At 52.5% G+C, this 19,003-nt stretch overlaps 1 protein-coding gene across 2 annotated transcripts in view; it reads left to right on the top strand.

Annotated features, from left to right (window-relative positions):
* INSR (insulin receptor) overlaps window positions 1–19,003 on the top strand; it is a gene marked incomplete at both ends in the record, with an annotated part of 109,960 nt that overhangs the window by 12,021 nt on the left and 78,936 nt on the right. For both annotated transcript variants that reach the window (XM_080715912.1, XM_080715911.1), the window contains one exon: window positions 3,404–3,955. In XM_080715912.1, coding sequence (XP_080572038.1) covers window positions 3,404–3,955 — 552 coding nt within the window. The remainder of the gene's footprint in view (window positions 1–3,403; window positions 3,956–19,003) is intronic.

Here is a 19,003-nt window from a genome sequence, read left to right as displayed (position 1 = left end):
CGACCTCCGAGCTGCACCCTCAGCCCTATTTTTTATTCTTCATCAGAGGGTCTCACTAAGTAGCTGAGGCTGTCCGTGAACATCGATCCTCCGGTCTCAGCCTCCTCAATGCTGGGATTACAAGTGTGCACCATCACGCCTGGCTTCATTTTATTTTATATTTTATTTTATTTTATTCTATTGTGATATTGAGGATGGAATACAGGGGCCTGCTACCTCCAGGCTACACTCCCTGAATTGTTTTCTATTTTATCTGGAAACAGAGTCTCACTAAGTTGCTGAGAGCCTCACTAAGTAGCTGAGGCTGGCTTCGAACCTGCGCCATCCTGTCTCAGCCTCCCAAGCGCAGGGATTACAAGCCTGTGCCACCACGCCCTTGCTAAATTGCTGGGGCTGGCCTTGAGGCTTTAAGCCTCCTGTCTCTGCCTCCAAGACCTGGGATTACAGGCCTGTGCCGCCATGACTGTCTGAAACACAAATTTAATAGCTAAATCTGGCTGCCCTGTCTGTCTTCCCAGGACATGCGTCTCAGAGGATGGCTTTGCTCTCTGAGCCCGTTTCCTCCCCTGCAGGGGGGACGAAGCTCCTTGGGAGGCCTCCATGCCTGTCAGAGTCTCCCTCTGTGTAGCTGTTGACATGACGAGCCCAGATCTGTGTGGGCGACATGGCTGTTGAGGCTTGGCCTCCACCTCCTCGGCCCTGGAGGCTGCCTTGCTGCCGGGGCCTTGGCCTCAGGAGGAGCGGGGTGTGGGGCGCTGGGTCCCTGCTCCCTGGGTTCCAGGACCTTCTCCCAGCATCCTGTGCGTGAAGCCTTGATTTCGCTTCATCTGTTTTACACGGAACCTGACCTGAGAACATTGCTTTTTTTTTTTTTTTTTTTTTTTTCGGTACAAGGGATGGAACCCAGGGGCATCCTACCTCTGAGCTACACTCCCAGCCCTATTTTTTATTCTTTATTTTTAAACAGGGTCTCACTGAGTTGTGGAGAGCCTCACTAAGTAGCTGAGGCTGTCCACGAACCAGGATCCTCCGGTCTCAGCCTCCCGAATGCTGGGATGACAAGCGGGCACCTCCATGCCCGGCTAACGTTGCCTGCTTTCCCAGTTGTCTGCACTTGCAGTTTCTTTCCCTCTTGTGTCTTGGGGGTTGTTCTCAGGGTAGATCTTAAAGATATTTGCTACTTTTCTTGAGAATAGGCTGCCTTAGAGGTAGTGGGCGAGGGCTTGGTGTCTTGGAGAGAAAGAAGCTGAGGTTGGTGTTGTCTGCTCCAGGTTCTGAGGCTGTGCTGGGTGTGGGTGTGCGTGTGTGTGTGCGCGTGTGTGTGCCTGTGTGTGCGCGTGTGTGTGTGCGTGTGTGTGACATCCTGCTGATGCTGTCTAAAGAGTTGGTTCAAGCCAGGCCGGTGGCACATGCCTGTAATCCTAGTACTTGGGAGGCTGAGACAGGAGGATCGCAGGCTCAAGGCCAGCCTCAGCAACATTGTGTGGCTCTCAGCTTCAAATCTAAAGATAAAAACAAGATGAGGTGTAGTTTGTGGGTAGAACGCCAGGGTTCACAGCCAGCTGAGGTGACGGGCCTTGCTAGACAGGATGTAGACTAGTGTGGCGGTGCCTAGAGATGACGGTTGTTACGTGTTTAGGGAAAATCACAGCGACGCTGCTGACATAAACAAGCACCTACGACATGAAACACTGCTTACGCTCCTCCTTCCCTCGCACACACGGGGCGCGGGGACCGCCTCTTCCCTTGCACACCTGGCCTTGGGGCGCCCCTCCTTCCTCCTGTATGTGGGGACGCTCCTCCTTCCCTTGCACACCTGCCGCTTGCCCTCTGTAATCTGCTTGTCTCGGCCTTGTCAGGATAGAGGTGATGGTTTAAGGCTCTGGATGGTACTGTCAAAGCAGCTGGTTTTTTCCCCCTCTGAGAGCAGTCACCTAGGCACAGGCACGTTGTAGGGAAAGTGTTTCCTCCGGAGCTGGACCGTTTAAAATGCAGAGCCGGGTCGCATGCCGTCAACCCGGCACCGTCTCCAGTTCTCCTTTGAAAAGTTGGTCTCACACATACAGGCGCAGCACACGGTGGCTGGTGCACCGCGGGGCGGGCGGCGCCGAGGCGGTGGTGAGCGCCCCTCACCTGCGTGCAGGCCGACTGCGCGCAGAGCCTCCCCCTGCTGTCCTGGACGCGCCCCGCGATGCCCTGCTGGCAACAGCTCACCGGAATTCTTATCTCCTCGTTAAGTTCGCATGCACCGACCGACCGACCTCTGTCTCCCTCCGCCCCGCCCGCCAGGCTCTTGTAATAACCACCATTGTACTCTGTGGATGAGAACAACGGTTCTCCGTGGGAGGGAGGTCTGGTGGTATTGTCTCTCTATGCCCGGTTTATTTACGTCATGGCCTCCAAGTCCATGTTGTCACAGGTGACAGGGTTTTATCCTTTTATGGCTGAATAATATTCCATTGTTTGTATAGATCCTATTTTCTTTAAATTTTAATTGGTACGTTAGTTATACATAACAGGGATATTCAAAGTGTTACATACATATGTACACACAGCCTCTCTTGTACGTGGCACTAGAGATTGAACCCGGGTGCTCTACCTCTGAGCTCACCCCAACCCTACTATAATTAAAAAAAATTTTTTTTGGTGGTACTGGGGTTCCTGGAAACCCTTCTACCTCCGAGCTACACTCCCAGACCTATTTTTTATATTTTTATTTGGAAACAGGGTCTCTTAAGCCAGCGCGGCTGCTTCGAACCTGCGCGATCCTCCTGTCTCCGCCTCCCAAGTGCGGGGATTACAAGTGTGCGCCACCATGCCCGGCTGTTTTGTTTTGTTTTTTTTTTTTTTTTAAATTTTGAAACAAGCCTAAGTTGCTGAGGCTGGCCGTGAGCCTGAATCCTCCTGTCTCAGCCTCCCAAGTGCTGGGCTCTCGGGAGTGCCCCACTCCCGGCTTGTGCACATCTTCCCGCGTTCCTCTGCACCCCGCGCTCTCCTCCTCCCTCTCCGTACGTGCAGGTGCAATTGGTAGCGATACTTCAGACGCAGACATATTATTTGGTCTGTTTCCTGCCAGCCTTGCTGTCCCTCCTGCGGGCCCCTTTCACTAGTGACTGCCTTCCCCAGCTCTTCCCGAGCTCCCGAGCTCTCTGTAGCTTCCGCCTATGGGGCCCGAGCCTCCGAGTCTGGCCGGTCTCCCTCAGCATCTTGCCCTCCACCTGGTTTCCTGGAAACGCCATAGTTTTGTCCCGTACGGTGGAGTAAAACTCCGTCGTGTGTACAGATCACATCTTCTTTACTCATGCGCACATTGGCTTTGTGAACTGTGCTCTGACCGCGGGGGCGCGTGTCTCGCGGGGCCCGTGAGCTCACCGGCTCCTTTCTCTCTCGCTCCCACCCCCAGTGTGTCCCGGCATGGATATCCGGAACAACCTGACCAGGCTGCAGGAGCTGGAGAACTGCTCGGTGATCGAGGGACACTTGCAGATCCTCCTGATGTTCAAGACCAGGCCGGAAGACTTCCGAGACCTCAGCTTCCCCAAGCTGGCCATCATCACGGACTACCTGCTGCTCTTCCGCGTCTACGGGCTGGAGAGCCTGAAGGACCTGTTCCCCAACCTCACGGTGATCCGCGGCTCCCGCCTCTTCTTCAACTACGCGCTGGTCATCTTCGAGATGGTGCACCTGAAGGAGCTGGGGCTGTACAGCCTCATGAACATCACCCGCGGCTCCGTGCGCATCGAGAAGAACAACGAGCTGTGCTACCTGGCCACCATCGACTGGTCCCGCATCCTGGACTCCGTGGAGGACAACTACATCGTGCTCAACAAGGACGACAACGAGGAGTGCGGGGACATCTGCCCGGGGACCGCCAAGGGCAAGACCAGCTGCCCCGCCACGGTCATCAACGGGCAGTTTGTGGAGCGGTGCTGGACCCACAGTCACTGCCAGAAAGGTAGGCCGGGCGTTCCTGGCCCTCAGCCGCGCCTCCTGCTTCGTGCTCAGGGGTGCCCTGGGGCAGCCGTGGTGGTGGCGGGTGTGTTCTGCCGAGTCCCAGCTACTTTGGCTTTGCAGCTCATGTGGTTGCCATCAGAAATCCCGGTTAGCAGCCGGGCGTGGTGATACACGCCTGTAATCCTAGCACTTGGGAGACTGAGACAGGTTCGAGGTCGGCCTCAGCAACTGAGCAATATTTTATTTCAAAATAAAAGAATAAAATAGGAGCTGGTGATGGCGCACGCTTGGGATCCCAGCACAACATGTGGGAGGCTGAGACAGGAGGATTGTAGGTTTGCAGCCAGCCGCAGCTACTTAGTGAGGCCCGCTGCAACTTAGTGAGACCCTGTTTCAAAATAAAATAATAAAATTGGTTCCATTCCCCGTCGTAAGCACGCATGCGTGCACACATACACACACCAGACTACCAAATTGCAACATAACTAAAAGGAAACATGCGTATGTTTAAAAGTGCTGAAACTTTTTGTAAATGTACTTTAATTGGTGTGTTGTGGCCTCCCATCGCAGTGAAGGGCAGAGCGGTCAGACATACATGCACACAGCGCTCGGCCAGCTCCCGCCGCCCCGTCCCCATCCGGGACGTGGAGATTGGCCTTGGTGTTCCCACTTCTGCGCTCGGTGTCAATGGGAGTCCTTTCAGCCACGAATTCCCCTCCCCCACACACTGTGTCTGCTTCATCAGTTAAGTTTTACCACGGGTGCATTTGGATGAGAAGGGTTGGCATGTATTCCTTGCAAATAAGAGGTCACAAAACTGGATTTTCTTTTTTCTCTCTATTTTTTTGAACCCAGGGGCATTCTGCCTCCAGGCTACACCCCTTGTCCTTCTTATTTTTTTATTTTGAGACGGGGTCTCACTAGGTTGCTGGGGTTGGCCTTCAAGTTGCAGTTCTAGCCAGGCGTGATGGCGCACGCTTGTAATCCCCGCGCTTGGGAGGCTGAGACGAGAGGATCACACAGGTTCAAAGCCAGCCTCAGCTACTCAGTGAGGTAGAAAGCCTCTGGGTTCCACCCCAGTACCACAAAAACAACAACAACAACAACAAAAACAACTTGCGATTCTTCGGTTTCAGTCTCCCAACTACTGGGAATACAGGTGTGTGCCACTGTGCCTGGCTCAATAAAACTTTATTTACAAAAACCAGCAGTGGGCCAGATGTGGCCCAGGGCCACCTGCTGCCTCCTGTGTCTGACAGCAAAGCCCCTGTGTTCTTCTTGCTTGGGAGATGGGCAGGAATGGAAGAGCGTGGATTTGGTTTAAGAAATAGCCAACGGTTATGGCTTCTCTGATTATAGAAGATGAATTGCCCAGAGCAGATGTTTGGAAAGAGAACTGCGTCAGACGCAAAGGCCCCGGGAGGCCTCGCGCTGGCCTGCGGCCCTGTGGGCGCTCAGTAGGCAGCCTGCGGCTTCGTTTCCATCGCCTTGTCTGTGGCGGGGTGGGGCGGCTCCCAGTGTCAGGCAGGGGCGGGCGCTCTCGTCCCGGGGTTACTCTTCAGCCTCCTCTCTAGAAGTGGCACTCCGGGTTGGAGGCTGTGGCGGGCAGTGCCAGTGGCGTCTGGAAATGCGTCTGGGATGCTCCTCGGAGCGCTGGATGACGGGAGCGGGGCTCGCCTGAGTGCCCCAATGGTCTCGGGGCGCACGTGGGCGTGGGTGGGGAGCCCTTGTGTGAGGATTGTTTCTATTTGCTTTTCTTTGTTATTGGGGTTGTACCTTTTTTATTTTTTATTTTTGGTGGTACTGGGGTTCCTGGAAGCCCTTCTACCTCCGGGCTACACTCCCAGACCTCTTTTTACATTTTTATTTGGAAACAGGGTCTCCTAAGCCAGCGCGCGCGGCTGGCTTCGAACCTGCGCGATCCTCCTGTCTCCGCCTCCCAAGCGCAGGGATGACAAGCGTGCGCCACCACGCCCGGCTTAGGGGTTGTACCTTTTTATTTTTTTATTTTTCATGCTGGGGGTTGAAACCTGGGGCGTTGTACCTCCGAGCTACACTTCAAGGCTTTTAAAAGTTTTTTTTAAATCTTGAGATGGAGTTCTGCTAAGTCGCGGAGGGTCTTGCTCAAGTGCAGAGGCTGGGCTCCAACCCGTCAGCCTCCTGCCTCAGCCTCTCAGGTCACGCGTGCGCTCACCACGCCAGCTGGGGCTGTACCCTTACAGGTGTTTATCCACCCCTTGGGCCTTCTCTTCCTGTCCATGGCTTTCTCTGTTTATCTTTCCGTGTCTCGGAGGCTGGTGAAAGTTCAGCCTGCCCACTCGCTGTTGGTGAAGGTCACTGCCCTCCTGGGTTTCTTCTCTTACCTTGTTCCGTGGTGGAAGACTTGGGATATTCTGGATAGATTTGTACCTTCCATTTGTACTTTATGCTTAGAAAATCTCTTAGCCATAAGACAATTCCTTTTCTAACTTTCTATTTTAATTTTAATTAGAATTTTTATTTTATTTTGCTGGTGGTGGTACTAGGCTCTGAGCTCTACCCCCCAGCCCTTTTATTTTTTGTTTTAAACAAAGTCTTGCTAGGTTGCTGAGAGTTTCACTAAGTTGCTGAGGCTGGCCTCGAACCATCAGCCCTTCTGTCTCAGCCTTCCAAGTAAAGCTGTACGCTACCGTGCTCACCTGCTCTGTGGTTCTTCAGTTAAAAAAAATTGTGGACGTCTGTTCTTGGCTGTACGCTTTATGCACGAGAGGACATTCAGGGCAGGGCCGTTTGCAGTGAAGCTTGGGAGCACCCAGATGACGGAGCCCCCCACCCCCGCCTGGCTAGCACTCAGCAGGGCCTCCTCACGGGAAGCTCTTGGATTGGCTGGGGGAATGAGAAGGTGGGCGTGAGCCAGGCGTGGTGACACACACCTGTGATCTCAGGATTTGGGAGGCCGAGACAAGGACCGCAGGTTTGAGGTCAGACAAGGACCGCAGGTTTGAGGTCAGCCTCAGCAATTTAGCGAGACCCTGTTTAAAAATAAAAATAGCCGGGTGTGGCGGCGCACGCTTGTCATCCCCACGTTTGGGAGGCAGAGACAGGAGGATCGCGCAGGTTCGAAGCCAGCCTCACTGGCTTAAGAGACCCTGTCTCCAAATAAAAATATAAAAAATAGGTGTTTGGGAGTGTAGCCCAAAGGTAGAAGGGTTTCCAGGAACCTCAGTACCACCACCACTAATAATAATAATAATAATAATAATAATAATAATAATAATAAATGAGCTAGGCGTGGTGGTGCACCCTTGTAATCCCAGCGTTTGGGAGGCTGAGACAGGAGGATCGCGGTTCACGGACAGCCTCAGCTACTTAGTGAGGCCCTCTGCAACTCAGTGAGACCCTGTTTCAAAACAAAGAATAAGCGGTAGGGCTGGGGTGTAGTTGGGGGTGTAGCTCGGAGGTCGAATGCCCCTGGCTCAATTCCAGTACCGTAAAGAAAAACCCAAACCACCACCACCACCAACACTAAAAACAAGTGCGAGCCACGTACTCTGCGCGGCCCCGCACCGTCCTGTGAGTCACCCGACCGCGTTCTCAGCCAGAACACCTGGAAAGCACGATGTTCTCTAGATAACGCTGCGGAGACACTGGTAAATTAAATTCCTCCGTGGCCATGTCACTGTGATCCCGGCTGAAAACAGGAAAACCTACCGTGTGCACCCGAGAGAGGGATGAGGGGACAGGGCGTGAGACGCGGCAGCGGCTCTCCTGCCTCTCGTCTCGTCTCCTCCTTTGTCAGAGATCTTGTGCAAAATCTTGGAGTGAGGGGATGGAGAGAGGGGAGGGGGACCATCCTGCTGAAACAGTTTTCCCATGGTGATCGGAGTGTTTTACAATGAAGGCGTGAGCTAGGCACAGAGGCGCACACCTGTAACCCCAGTCAATACTTGGGAGGCAGAGACAGGGATTGCAGGTGCGAGGCTAATCTCAGCAATTTAGGAGACCGTGTCTCAAAATAAAAAAATGAAATAAGGAGCCGGGCGTGGTGACGCACACTTGGAATCCCAGCATTCGGGAGGTGGGGACTGGAGGATCGTGGTTCCAGACAGCCTCAGCTACTTAGGCCCTCTGCAACTCAGTGAGACCCTGTTTCAAATAAAGAATAAAAAACAGGGTTGGGGGTGTAGTTTGGAGGTTGAATGCCCCTGGGTTCCATCCCCAGACTCGCAAAAAAAAAAAAAAAAAAAAAAGTGAAGTAAGCCTGGGGGTGTAGGTTAAGGAAAGGTAGGGTGCCCCTGGGTCTAATTCCAGCAGGAAAAAAGTTAAGTTATGGTCCCGGAGTGGACTTGGTGTTGCTGGCAAGAGCCGATGTGGTAGGGTCTGCTTCTGAGCGCTCCCATCCCTCCTCAGGACTCGTGGTAAGTCGCTGCTTGCATTTGTAAGAGGGGGGAGCGGCTGAGAGCTGCTGTGGGTGGGGAGGAGGGTGAGGGGAGCACGTTCCAGGAGTGCAGAGTGGGAGGCGCTGCGGCCTGTCATGGAGAAGAGGGAAGAGTCTGGGCCCCGTTGCAAAGGGTTGTCGCATCACTGTGACCTCCAGATGCCACCGTGAAGGTCATGCTGGAGCGGAGCTGGGCGGGTCTCCCTCAGGTGCCTGCGCAGAGCTGGAGAACGTTGAGGAAATGTGGTGGTACTCCTGTGAGCCTCCTGGGTTCAGTTACCTGTGCAAATCACAAGCCGAAAATCGTAAATGAAAGATCTCAGAAATAATAACTCATAATTTTTAAATGGTATCCAATTCTTTTTTTCTTTTTTCTTTTTCTTTTTCTTTTTGTTCGGGAGAATGAATCCAGGGGCATTCTACTTTTGAGCTACATTCCAGTCCTTCTTATTTTTAATAAAATTAATTAATTAATTATTTTTTTGCGGTACTGGAAATGGAACCCAGGGGCATTCTCCCTCTGAGCTAAACCCCCAGCCCTATTTTTTTATTCTTTATTTTGAAACAGGGTCTCACTGATCTGCAAAGGGCCTCACTAAGTAGCTGAGGCTGTCCTTGAATTGCGATCCTCCTGTCTCATCCTCTCAGATGCTGGGATTATAAGCGTGCGCCACCACATCTGGCCCTATTTTTTATTTTGAAGCAGGTTCTCAGTCTCACTAGGTGGCTGACAGCCTCGCTGAGATGCCGAGGCTGTAACTCCAACCCGCACTCCTCCTGTCTCGGCCTCTCAAGTTCTGGGATTACAGGTGTGAACCACCACGCCTGGCTCCCTATTCTGAATATCAAGATGAAACCTTGCACTGTTCTTCCTGCAACACAAACAGCCCTGGTGTGTAAGATTCTAAGATTCCTGCGCATACTCGACCTGCCTATCGGTTGTGAGCTCAGAGCTAGGTTGATCTCGCCTTTATCTGACTTAATGACGTCCCAAAGCTCGAGCACTGGGGACTGAGCTCAGAGGGGCTGTGGTTAGGGATTAACTCTCACTGGAAGTTATACAAGATAAGGAGGCGAAGAGGACCTTGGTGGGCACAAGACTGTGCCAGGAAGGGTAGACCAGTTGGCTGTGTTCTGTGGCCAGTGCCATCAGATTCGGGCGCGTGTGTGTGCGTGCGTGTGTGTGTGTGTGTGTGTGTGTGTGTGGCGGAGGGGGGGGTACTGGAGATTGAACCCAGGGGCATTATTCTGTCTCCCAGCTATACCCTCCGCCCTATTTTTAAAATTTTTATTTCCAAACAAGATCTTGCTAGGTTGTTAAGAGTCTCACTACTTGCTGAAGCTGACTTTGAACCTGTGATCCTCCTGCGTCAGCCTCCCCCAAGTACTGGGGTTACGGGCGTGCGCCACCACACCTGGCTCGTATCAAAACCTTAAAATCTTTAATGGTAACTTGCAGGCTTGCCTCGGTAGCAAGGAAGGGGGGGCAGGGAGGAGGGAGGAAAAGGGAAGGACCCGCTTCCTGGAGGGTTGGGGTGGGGAGGTCAGGGAATTCAGTTGCTCCAGTGGCTTAGGGAAGAAGCTGAGCTGGAGGTAAATCGGTGATTATGAAGAGGTCTCTCCTCTGGCTGCCAGTTACTGGTCTGACGAGTTTTTCTTTGGCTCGATGAAATTCACGGAGCAGTTATTTCCCAGTGCGTCACCAGACCCTTGGTCAGAATAAAGACCTGTCGCTTGTCCCTGGACACCTGAAACGCCCCAGGGAGGATCCGGGCTCCCCTCTCCAAGCCAGGACGCTTCGGCAGTGCGCTCCCCCCCTCCACACGCCCCCTCCTTTCCCTCTCTCTTCCCTCCTCTCCTTCTCCTCTTCCTTCCTTTTCTCCTCTTCCTCCGCCTTGGACTCTGCCAGCCCAGGCCACATGCTTACTTGCACTTAAAGATAGGCAGTGTTGAGTGGGAGACCCCCCCCCCCCCGTCACCTGCCTCGGGTGGGACTCGAGGAGCGGCAGGTCCAGATCTGGCCCTTCCTCCAACTCCAGGATTGCGACGCGGTGAGGACAGAGATCCCCTGACATGGCTTGGAGCACAGGGCAGAGGCGGGCAGCCTGGTCACCATCTTGGCCCTGGGGAGCCGATGGACAGAGCCCAGCACTATGCTGGAGGGACTTGGATAGGAAGAGCCCGTCCCAGAAGTTTCTTTGCCCCCCCTCAGCGGAGAAGGTCTTGGGTCTTTCATGACTCCAGGGATGACCAGCCGCAGGGAGGTGGCTGATGGTCCTTACGTCCTGAACTCCTCCAGGGACTCGCCCTGGAAGCTGTCACCCAAGGATCTGACAAGGGGGTAAGCTCTCTAACCCGTTTCCTACGTAGCACCACAGTGCTTGCCTGCTGGAAAACAGGGCTCTTTTCTTTGTTCGTGACTACTTTTATTGGTGCGTTATAATTTACATAGTATGAGATTCGTTGTGATATATTCACATGCGCACATCCCTGGTATTCCCCTCCCCTCCCCTTCTTGCTGGCCCTGGCTCTCCTCTCTACTGGTCTCCTGTCTACTTTCATGATACACCCCCTTTTTTTTGGTGGTGGTGCTGGGGATTGAACTTAGAGGCATTCTACCTTTGAGCTACAGCCTGAACCCCATTTCATTTTGCTTTTGTGGTTGGTGCTGAAGATTGAACCCAGGAGCCTTCTACCTCCGAGCTGTACCCCAGCCCTATTTTTTAATTCTTTATTTTGAAACAGGGTTGCACTAAGTTGCAGAGGGCCTCACTAAGTAGCCGAGGCTGGCCACAAACCTCCATCCTTCTGTGCTGGGATTACAAGCCTGTGCCACCACGCCCAGCTTCATTTTTTATTTTGGTGGTCCTGGGGGTGGAGCCCCGGGGCTTTTCTACCTCCGGGTTATACTCCCAGACCTATTTTTATACTTTATTTGGAAACAGGGTCTCACTGAGTTGCCGAGAGCCTCACTAAGCAGCTGAGGCTGGCTTCGAACCTGTGTGATCCTCCTGTCTCAGCCTCCCAAGCGCGGGGATTACAAGCGTGCCCACCACGCCCGGCTCCTCATTTTTGATTTTGAAACAGAGTTTCACGAAGTTGCCCAGGTGGGCCTGAAACCTGCATCCTTCTGTCTCGACCTCCTGAATACTGGAGTTACAGATGAACACCACACTTGGTGCCCCCCATCCTCTGAGCCATTTTTCCTCTGTCTTCCACATTTGAGAGAAAACTCATGACCCTTGGCTTCCTGAGACTGGCAGATACTGCGTAGCAACACTCTCTGGTCCCATCTGTTTTCTTACAGATGACGTGATTGGTTCTTCTTTGTGGAGGAATAGAATTCCTCTGAGTGTAGACACCGCACTTTCTTGATCCATTTTGTTGATGGGGCCGTCCCGGGACACGGCTTCTGTGATTGCGCCACTGTGGGCAGGGGTGTGGCCAACAGGACTCTTCTTCTAGACACTTTGTTGGCCGTGAGGATGGTAAAGCAAAGAAATTAGACGGCATCTCATGAGACCTGCAGAGCGGGACACGTTTGACTCAGCTGCTCAAGGGTCGTGTTTTATTTTATTTATTATTATTATTTGTGGTACTGGGGTGGAACCCAGGGGCCTTCTACCTCCGGGCTACACTCCCAGACCTGTTTTCTATTTTATTTGGAAACAGGGTCTCACTAAGATGCTGAGAGCCTCACCAAATAGCTGAGGCTGGCTTTGAACCTGTGCGATCCTCCTGTCTCAGCCTCCCAAGCGCGGGGGTTCCAAGTGTATGCCACCATGCCTGGCTCAAGAGTTATTTAAGGTTTTTTTTTTGCTATTAGGGATGTAACCTGGGGGCGTTCTACCTCTGAGTTATACTCCCAGACCTCTTTTAAATTAAATTGTTAGCTTGCTGGGGCTGGCCTTAAACTTGTGATTCTCCTGTCTCAGCCTCCCAAGCTCAAAAATGATTTTTGTAAGTGAGGGGGATGTAAGGGTTGTTTTCAAAGCTATTTTATAAGGGTTAGGAAAAAGCCAGGTGTTTATCTTAGGATTCGGTTGTTAGAAGGTGAGCGGGGTGGACGAAGGCAGCAGTGTCAGCAGCATCCGTCCTTGAACTCCGGGGGCGTAATCCGTCTTGCTCACCTCCAGTTGGAGGCCATTGGTCCATCTGGAAAGGACCTCCAAGGTGTGGGTACTCCCTTCCCCTGGCCTCCTCGCCAGCTCTCAGGGAGGAAGGATTAGTCTGTACTCTGTTGCTCCAGCGAGTTCCCCGTCTGGCGCTTTGTGAAGGACAGAGGTCCTGCAGCTCACAGTCCTGCAGGCGGAGGCTCAAGTGTGTGGACCTGGCGCCTCCCATCAGGGCCGCGGCATCACAGGGTGGGCTTGAGAGGGAGAGGTCTCATGATGAGACAGGAGGCAGGGACAGGGAGGGGCCGGAACTCGGACGGCGTGTCTGACACACAGGGCAGATCCTGGAGCTGCCCCGCTAGGAGAGTTGCCGGCACATGGCGGGGTTCCGGGGCACCGCCACGTCTCAGCATGCGGGCTGGGGAAGAGGGTCCCCACCTCGCTCACCCAGGGGGTAGCGCATCCAGCCCGGCTGGACTCGCAGAGAGAGCATCCGGCCCGGCGTGGAGCTCGCGGATGAAGGGGGCGTGCGGCCCGTTAGCTGGTGGCAGAGCGCGCCTCCAGCCTGGCTCAGCCCCCAGCCCCTGGCAGTGCGCCCAGCTCGGCATCCACTGTTGCGCGCGAGGCTGAAGGCCTGGGTTCCAGCCCTGCGCCCGTCGCGCCCTCGGACGAGTTGTTTAGCTTTCTAAACTGCCGTTTCGCCCTCTTATGAGGGAGCTGGCCTCAAAAGTTCTTCTCCACTCTCACCCAGAGCCCTTCTTTGGGAAAATCCCTTTCTTCTTTCTTTCCGGTTTGCTCTGCTCTCCCCCAGATGGAAGTTAGAGCACCGAATGCATCTCCAACCCCGGCACCCTGCGAGGTCTGGAATGGAGGAAGGGGTGTCCCGGGGAAGGGGAGCTTGGCAAGGAGTCTAGGAGAGGCGAGAGGAGCCAGCACGCGAAGCAGGTTCCCTGGGCCGGGGCGGCCGGACTGTGGGCGGCCGAGGAAGAGGAATGCGCCAGCTCCTGCCTGCCTCCTTCTGGAGAACAGTGACTGTGTCTTTCAGCATAAATAAAATAGAACAGGGCTGAGTGGAGAGTGGGACTCGTGACGGCCGGGGCGGCGGAGCCAGTTAGGCCGAGTCTGTCTTCTAGCTCAGTGTTGGAGCCTGTCAACTCAAAACTGGTATGAACAGAAATCTACTTGGATTAAACATGGAGCAGGAGGTGGTTTCCTGGGACGACACAGGGCTTTCTCAGGAAACTTGTATCAGCAAGCGTCTGCTGTGTAACAAAACACCTTGAAAGGTAATAGCTTCACACAACAGTTGTTTGTTTATGTATGTATGTGCCTATGTGTGTATTTGGTTCTGGGGATTGAACCCTAGGATTTCTACCTTTGAGCTACACCCCCAGCCCTTTTTATTTTTTAGTTTGAAGCAGAGTCTTACTCTCAGCTACAGCCCCAACCCTTTTTCTTTTTTATATTGGGGATGGAACCCAGGGGCATTCTACCTCTGAGCTACACCCCCAGCCCTATTTTTTCTTTTTGGGTGGTACTGGGGTTCCTGGAAGCCCTTCTACTTCCGGGCTACACTCCCAGACCTATTTTTATATTTTTATTTGGAAACAGGGTCTCCTAAGCCAGCGCGCGCGGCTGGCTTCGAACCTGCGCGATCCTCCTGTCTCTGCCTCCCAAGCGCGGGGATTACAAGCATGCGCCACCACGCCCGGCTCCCCAGTCCTATTTTTTTAATTCTTTATTCTGAAACAGGGTCTCACTGAGTTGCGAAGGGCCACACTAAGTAGCTGAGGCTGTCTGCGAACCGCGATCCTTATCTCAGCCTCCTGAATGCTGGGATGACAAGCGCCCAAACCTATTTTATTTGGAAACAAGTTCTTGTAAATTGCTAAGGATGGCCTTGAACCTGCGATCCTCCTGTTTCAGGCTCCCAAGTCCTGGGATTACAGGTGTGCGCCTGCTTCATCACTAACAGTAAATATTTAACAACGGTGTTACCTGACGCCATATGTAGTAGATGTGCCGATGCAGGCCATCCTCGCGTTCTTGTGTAAGCCCTCCTGGTTGTGTGACTTCCTCCCAGCACGGCGCTGGATGCGGTCCGCCGGCGTGTTTTGCTGGGCCTCTGGACTTACGCCGTCTGTGCTCATGAGTGAGGCTGCGCTGCGTTCCCGTTGGTTCTGTTTCGCAATCCCTCATTGGGCTTTGTTATCACATGTCTAATCACAGGAGGCACACCAGGCAGCTCTCCGCTTAAACGCTCCAGAACCAGCGGTTCCTGAACCCGCGAGTGTTTGTGGGGAAATTTCATGGTGCTATGATCTGTCTGGACAGGAATTCTTGGACAATTTTCGAATTTTTCATACGAGGTGGTTAGAGAATCTGGTCTAAAATAAATAGATGCTCCTAACCTCTGTTAAGATCTTTTGAGTCAACTTTTGTGATGTGAATTTTCTTGGCAATCATTTCCTTGAGTTTTTCAGATTTTTTTTTTTTTTGGGTGGTACTGGGGATGGAACCCAGTGGGCATTTGACCTCCAAGATACACCCTCAGCCCTATTTATTATTCTTCTTTTGTTGTGGTACCGGGGGTGGAACCCAGGGGCTTTTCTACTCCCAGACCTATTTTATACTTTATTTGGAAACAGGGTCTCGCTAAGTTGCTGAGAGCCTCACTACGTAGCTGAGGCTGGCTTCGAACCCGTGCGATCCTCCTGTCTCAGCCTCCCAAGCGCGGGGATTACAAGCGTGCGCCCCCACGCCCGGCTAGTTTTGCAGATTTAACAGCAGGCCTCTGTGCTTGCCATAATCAGGTGTGTGTGTTTGTTTATTATTTGTTTATTTTTGGAACTGGGGATTGAGCCCTAGGATGTTTTACCTTTGAGCTACACCCCCAGCCTTTTTAAAATTAATTAATTAATTAATTAATTAATTTATTTTTGGTGGTACTGGGGTTCCTGGAAGCCCTTCTCCCTCCGGGCTACACTCCCAGACCTGTTTTTACATTTTTATTTGGAAACAGGGTCTCCTAAGCCAGCGCGCGGCTGGCTTGGAACCTGCGCGATCCTCCTGTCTCTGCCTCCCAAGCGCGGGGATGACAAGCGTGCGCCACCACGCCCGGCCTATTTTTATTTTTTTAATTTTAAAGCATCATCTCACTAAACTACTGAAAGTCTGCTAACTTGCCCGTGCTGGCCTCAAACCGCAATGCTTCTTTCCCAGCCTCTTGGATCGCGGGCTCCCGGCGTGCAGCACGCCGGCTCACAATCTGGCTCATCTATTCTCTTACCATGACCTGGGTTTGACCGTTTTGCTCATTATTTTCAGAAAAGCAAATGTTGGATTTATCAGCTTCTTTTTTTTTTCAGTTTGGTTGCAGCTGCTATAATCTTAGTTCTTTTCATTTTAAGGTTATTTGGAGCCATACATTTTTGTTTTTTCATTCGTTTGAAATGTTTTAGGGGTCTTATCATATACATAAATCCTTTATGGAATAAATTGGGGAAATGAAATAATAAAAAATCCAATTTCATTCTTTTAGTACAGTCAAAGCATTTTTCCTTTTCCTTCTTTCTCTCTCTCTCTCTTTTTTTTTGTACTAGAGATTGATCCCAAGGGCATTCTACCTCCTAGCTACCACCAGCCCCATCTTACTTTTTATTTTGAAACAGGTCCTTAGTTGCTGAGGCTGGCCTCAGTCTTGCAATCCTCCTGTTTCAGCCTCCCAAGTACTGGGATGACAAGGTGTGCGCCACCACGTCCGGCTCAATGAAAGCTTTTAAGACCATGAATCAGCCGGGCGTGGTGGCGCAGGCTTGTCATCCCCACGCTTGGGAGGCTGAGACAGGAGGATCGCACAGGTTCGAAGCCAGCCTCAGCTGCTTAGTGAGGCTCTCAGCAACTTAGTGAGACCCTGTTTCAAAAATAAAATATAAAATAGGTCTGGGAGTGTAGCCCGGAGGTAGAAAGCCTCTGGGTTCCACCCGCAGTAACACACACACACACACACAAAAAAAACATGAATCACCCTCGAGTGTAGCTTTGGCTCCTCTCATAGGTTTTGGCTATGAAGTTTTCTTGTTTCTAATAATATTGATAATATTGTTATTTTATTGTTATAATTATTTATTTTTCTTGTTATTTTCTTGTTATTATAATATTGTTATTTTATTGTTATTTTATCTTAGTGATAATATTGCTATTTTATTTTGTAATATTGGGGATTGGACTCAGGGCTGTGTGAATTCCTACCACTGACCTATACTCCTAGCCCTTTTTATTTTTTACCTTGAGAGGCTGGCCTCAAACTTGTGGTCCTCCTGCCTCAGCCTCCCAGTAGTTAGGCTGGGCTTATTAGCTTTAATCCTTGTCATATAGAAGAAGCTCTCGAATATCTTTCAGCCAGTTCACATAAACCCTCCGAGGTCTGCCCGGAGCCGTGGGTTCTGTGGCCGCTTCGCCTCAGCTGAGAGGGGCTGGGGAGAAGCGCGGGTTTGCCCGGAGCCACGCACAGGGAGCGGGAAGGCCTGGAATTCCACCCTTGTTTTGATTCCAAACCACGCGCCTTTTAGACTACGCTACGCGCCTCTCCAGTTGAGTGGGTTTTAATGACTAGTTGTTAGGGTATTTTTTTTAAGTTAACTTTCATTTTAATGGGTTGTTTTAATTTCCAGTTGACGGGGCTTTAAGAGATTTCTTCGTGACCTGTTTTGGACTGCGGCCCCAACCTGCGGGCTGCAGTTCTCTGCAGCTGCAGTTTCTCGTGGCTTCTGACAGCCGAGCGCAGCTGCTCGCCGGCTTCTGTCACTGCTCGCGGGAGCCGGGGGAGCAGGTGGCTCCGGCCAGAGCTGGGTCTTCCGCTCTGCGAGGACAGACTTCCTCTGGCAAAATGTGTCTCCTTGAACCTGGCTCGGTGCACATACCTGTGATCCCAGGACTTGGGAGGCTGAGACAGGGGCATTGCAGGTTTGAGGACAGCCTCAGTAGCTTGGTGAGACCCCCGCAACTGATGAAGACCCCGATTCAAAATGAAGAAGAAAGCGGGCTGGAGGTGTGACCTGGAGGTAGAACATCCCAGGTCCAGTCTCCAGCTATGCGCAGGCATGTGTGCGTCCTGTCTCCCTGGAAGAATGCTCTAGAAACGGCCTTCCCCTCGAAAGGACTGGCCTCCCTGCCTCCCCCAGGCAACCAGAATCTGGTTCCTAAAGGACTTGCTTTCTCTGACTCCGTGCTGCTCCGTGCCTCTGCCCGGGGAGAGCCCGCCCGCGCCCCTGTGACCTGCGGGCCGCCTGCCATGTCCCCGGCCTCCTTCCACTCCCGGGCCTCGCTCTCAGCGCGAGGGGCCAGTGTGACCGCGCTGGCATCGGGCAGACCGAGCTTTCCAGCCGGGCCGTGATTCGGTTCTTTTCGTGGGTCTGTGTCACGTTGCAGCGATTACAGTGGTAGTTTGGGTCTGCAGTCTAATAAGGGCTGTAACATGCGTCTGGAGTCTGTGCTCCCTGTCTGTTTCATTGTTCATGACTAAGGGTAGTGTTGGGCTAGGAAACAGGTTTGCCAACTTCCGCCCAGAGGGTCCGGCCTGTTTCCTCAAATCTCATTTTCTTGGGACTGGCCGTCCGTAGCCAGAGGCGGAAAGCAAAGATTCCTCTTCAGATACCTTTTCTTATTTATTTATTGGTTCTGGGGACTGACCTCAGGGGCATTCTACCTCTGAGATACACCCCTGGCCCTTTTTATGTGTTCTTTTGAAACAGGGTCTCTGAGTTGCTGAGGGGCTCGCTACCTTGCTGAGGCTGGCCTCGAACCTGCGATCCGCCCATCTCGGCCTCCCAAGTACTCTGGGGCGAAGGTGTGCGCCCCCACGCCCGGCCGACCCGTGGCTTCTCAAAGTCGAAGCCACGTCTTCCAAACACAGACGCGCCAGTTTGTGTCCTGGGATCTGTGAAAGGAATGAGCCTCTGATCCCGCAGGTGACGCTGGCGTTGCGATCTCCTTCCTCGGCCTGGCTCTGCCAAGACCCCCGTAGCAGGTTTAATGCGCTGCGTGGGTGGCCATTTTGAAGCGTTTTCCAGTTTGTCGTTGGTATGTATAGATGCTGCGATAAAAACTTATTTATTTTTGCTGACTTTCAAGATGGTTTTCAACCTCTCCTGTTCAGCCCTATTGAGATAGAATGTGCAGACAATAAAGCATAGATGCTGTAAGTGGCGCCCTTTTTAATTTTTGTTTTGAAATAGGGTCTCCCCAAGTTGCCGAGGCTGGCCTCGAACCTGTGATCCTCCTGTCTCAGCCTCCTGAGTACTGGGTTTACCTGCGTGCGCTGCTGAGCCCGCTGGAGCTTCTGAACCTGCACCGTGGAGCGTTGTGACCCACCCCACATGACTCCCCGTGGTGTCCCTCCCTTGGCGCCCCTCCTGGGCCGCCGGCTGCCTGTTGACTTGCCTGTGTCTTCCGGGGGTGTGGGAATCGTCGCGGTGGGGAGCACGAAGCTATTTGGTCAAATATATATATATATATA

The sequence above is a fragment of the Muscardinus avellanarius genome, assembly GCF_963383645.1.
Source record: "Muscardinus avellanarius genome assembly, chromosome: 18".
Lineage (NCBI taxonomy): Eukaryota > Metazoa > Chordata > Mammalia > Rodentia > Gliridae > Muscardinus > Muscardinus avellanarius.
Note: the sequence above shows the minus strand (reverse complement) of the source record. Positions and strands in the feature narration are given on the sequence as shown.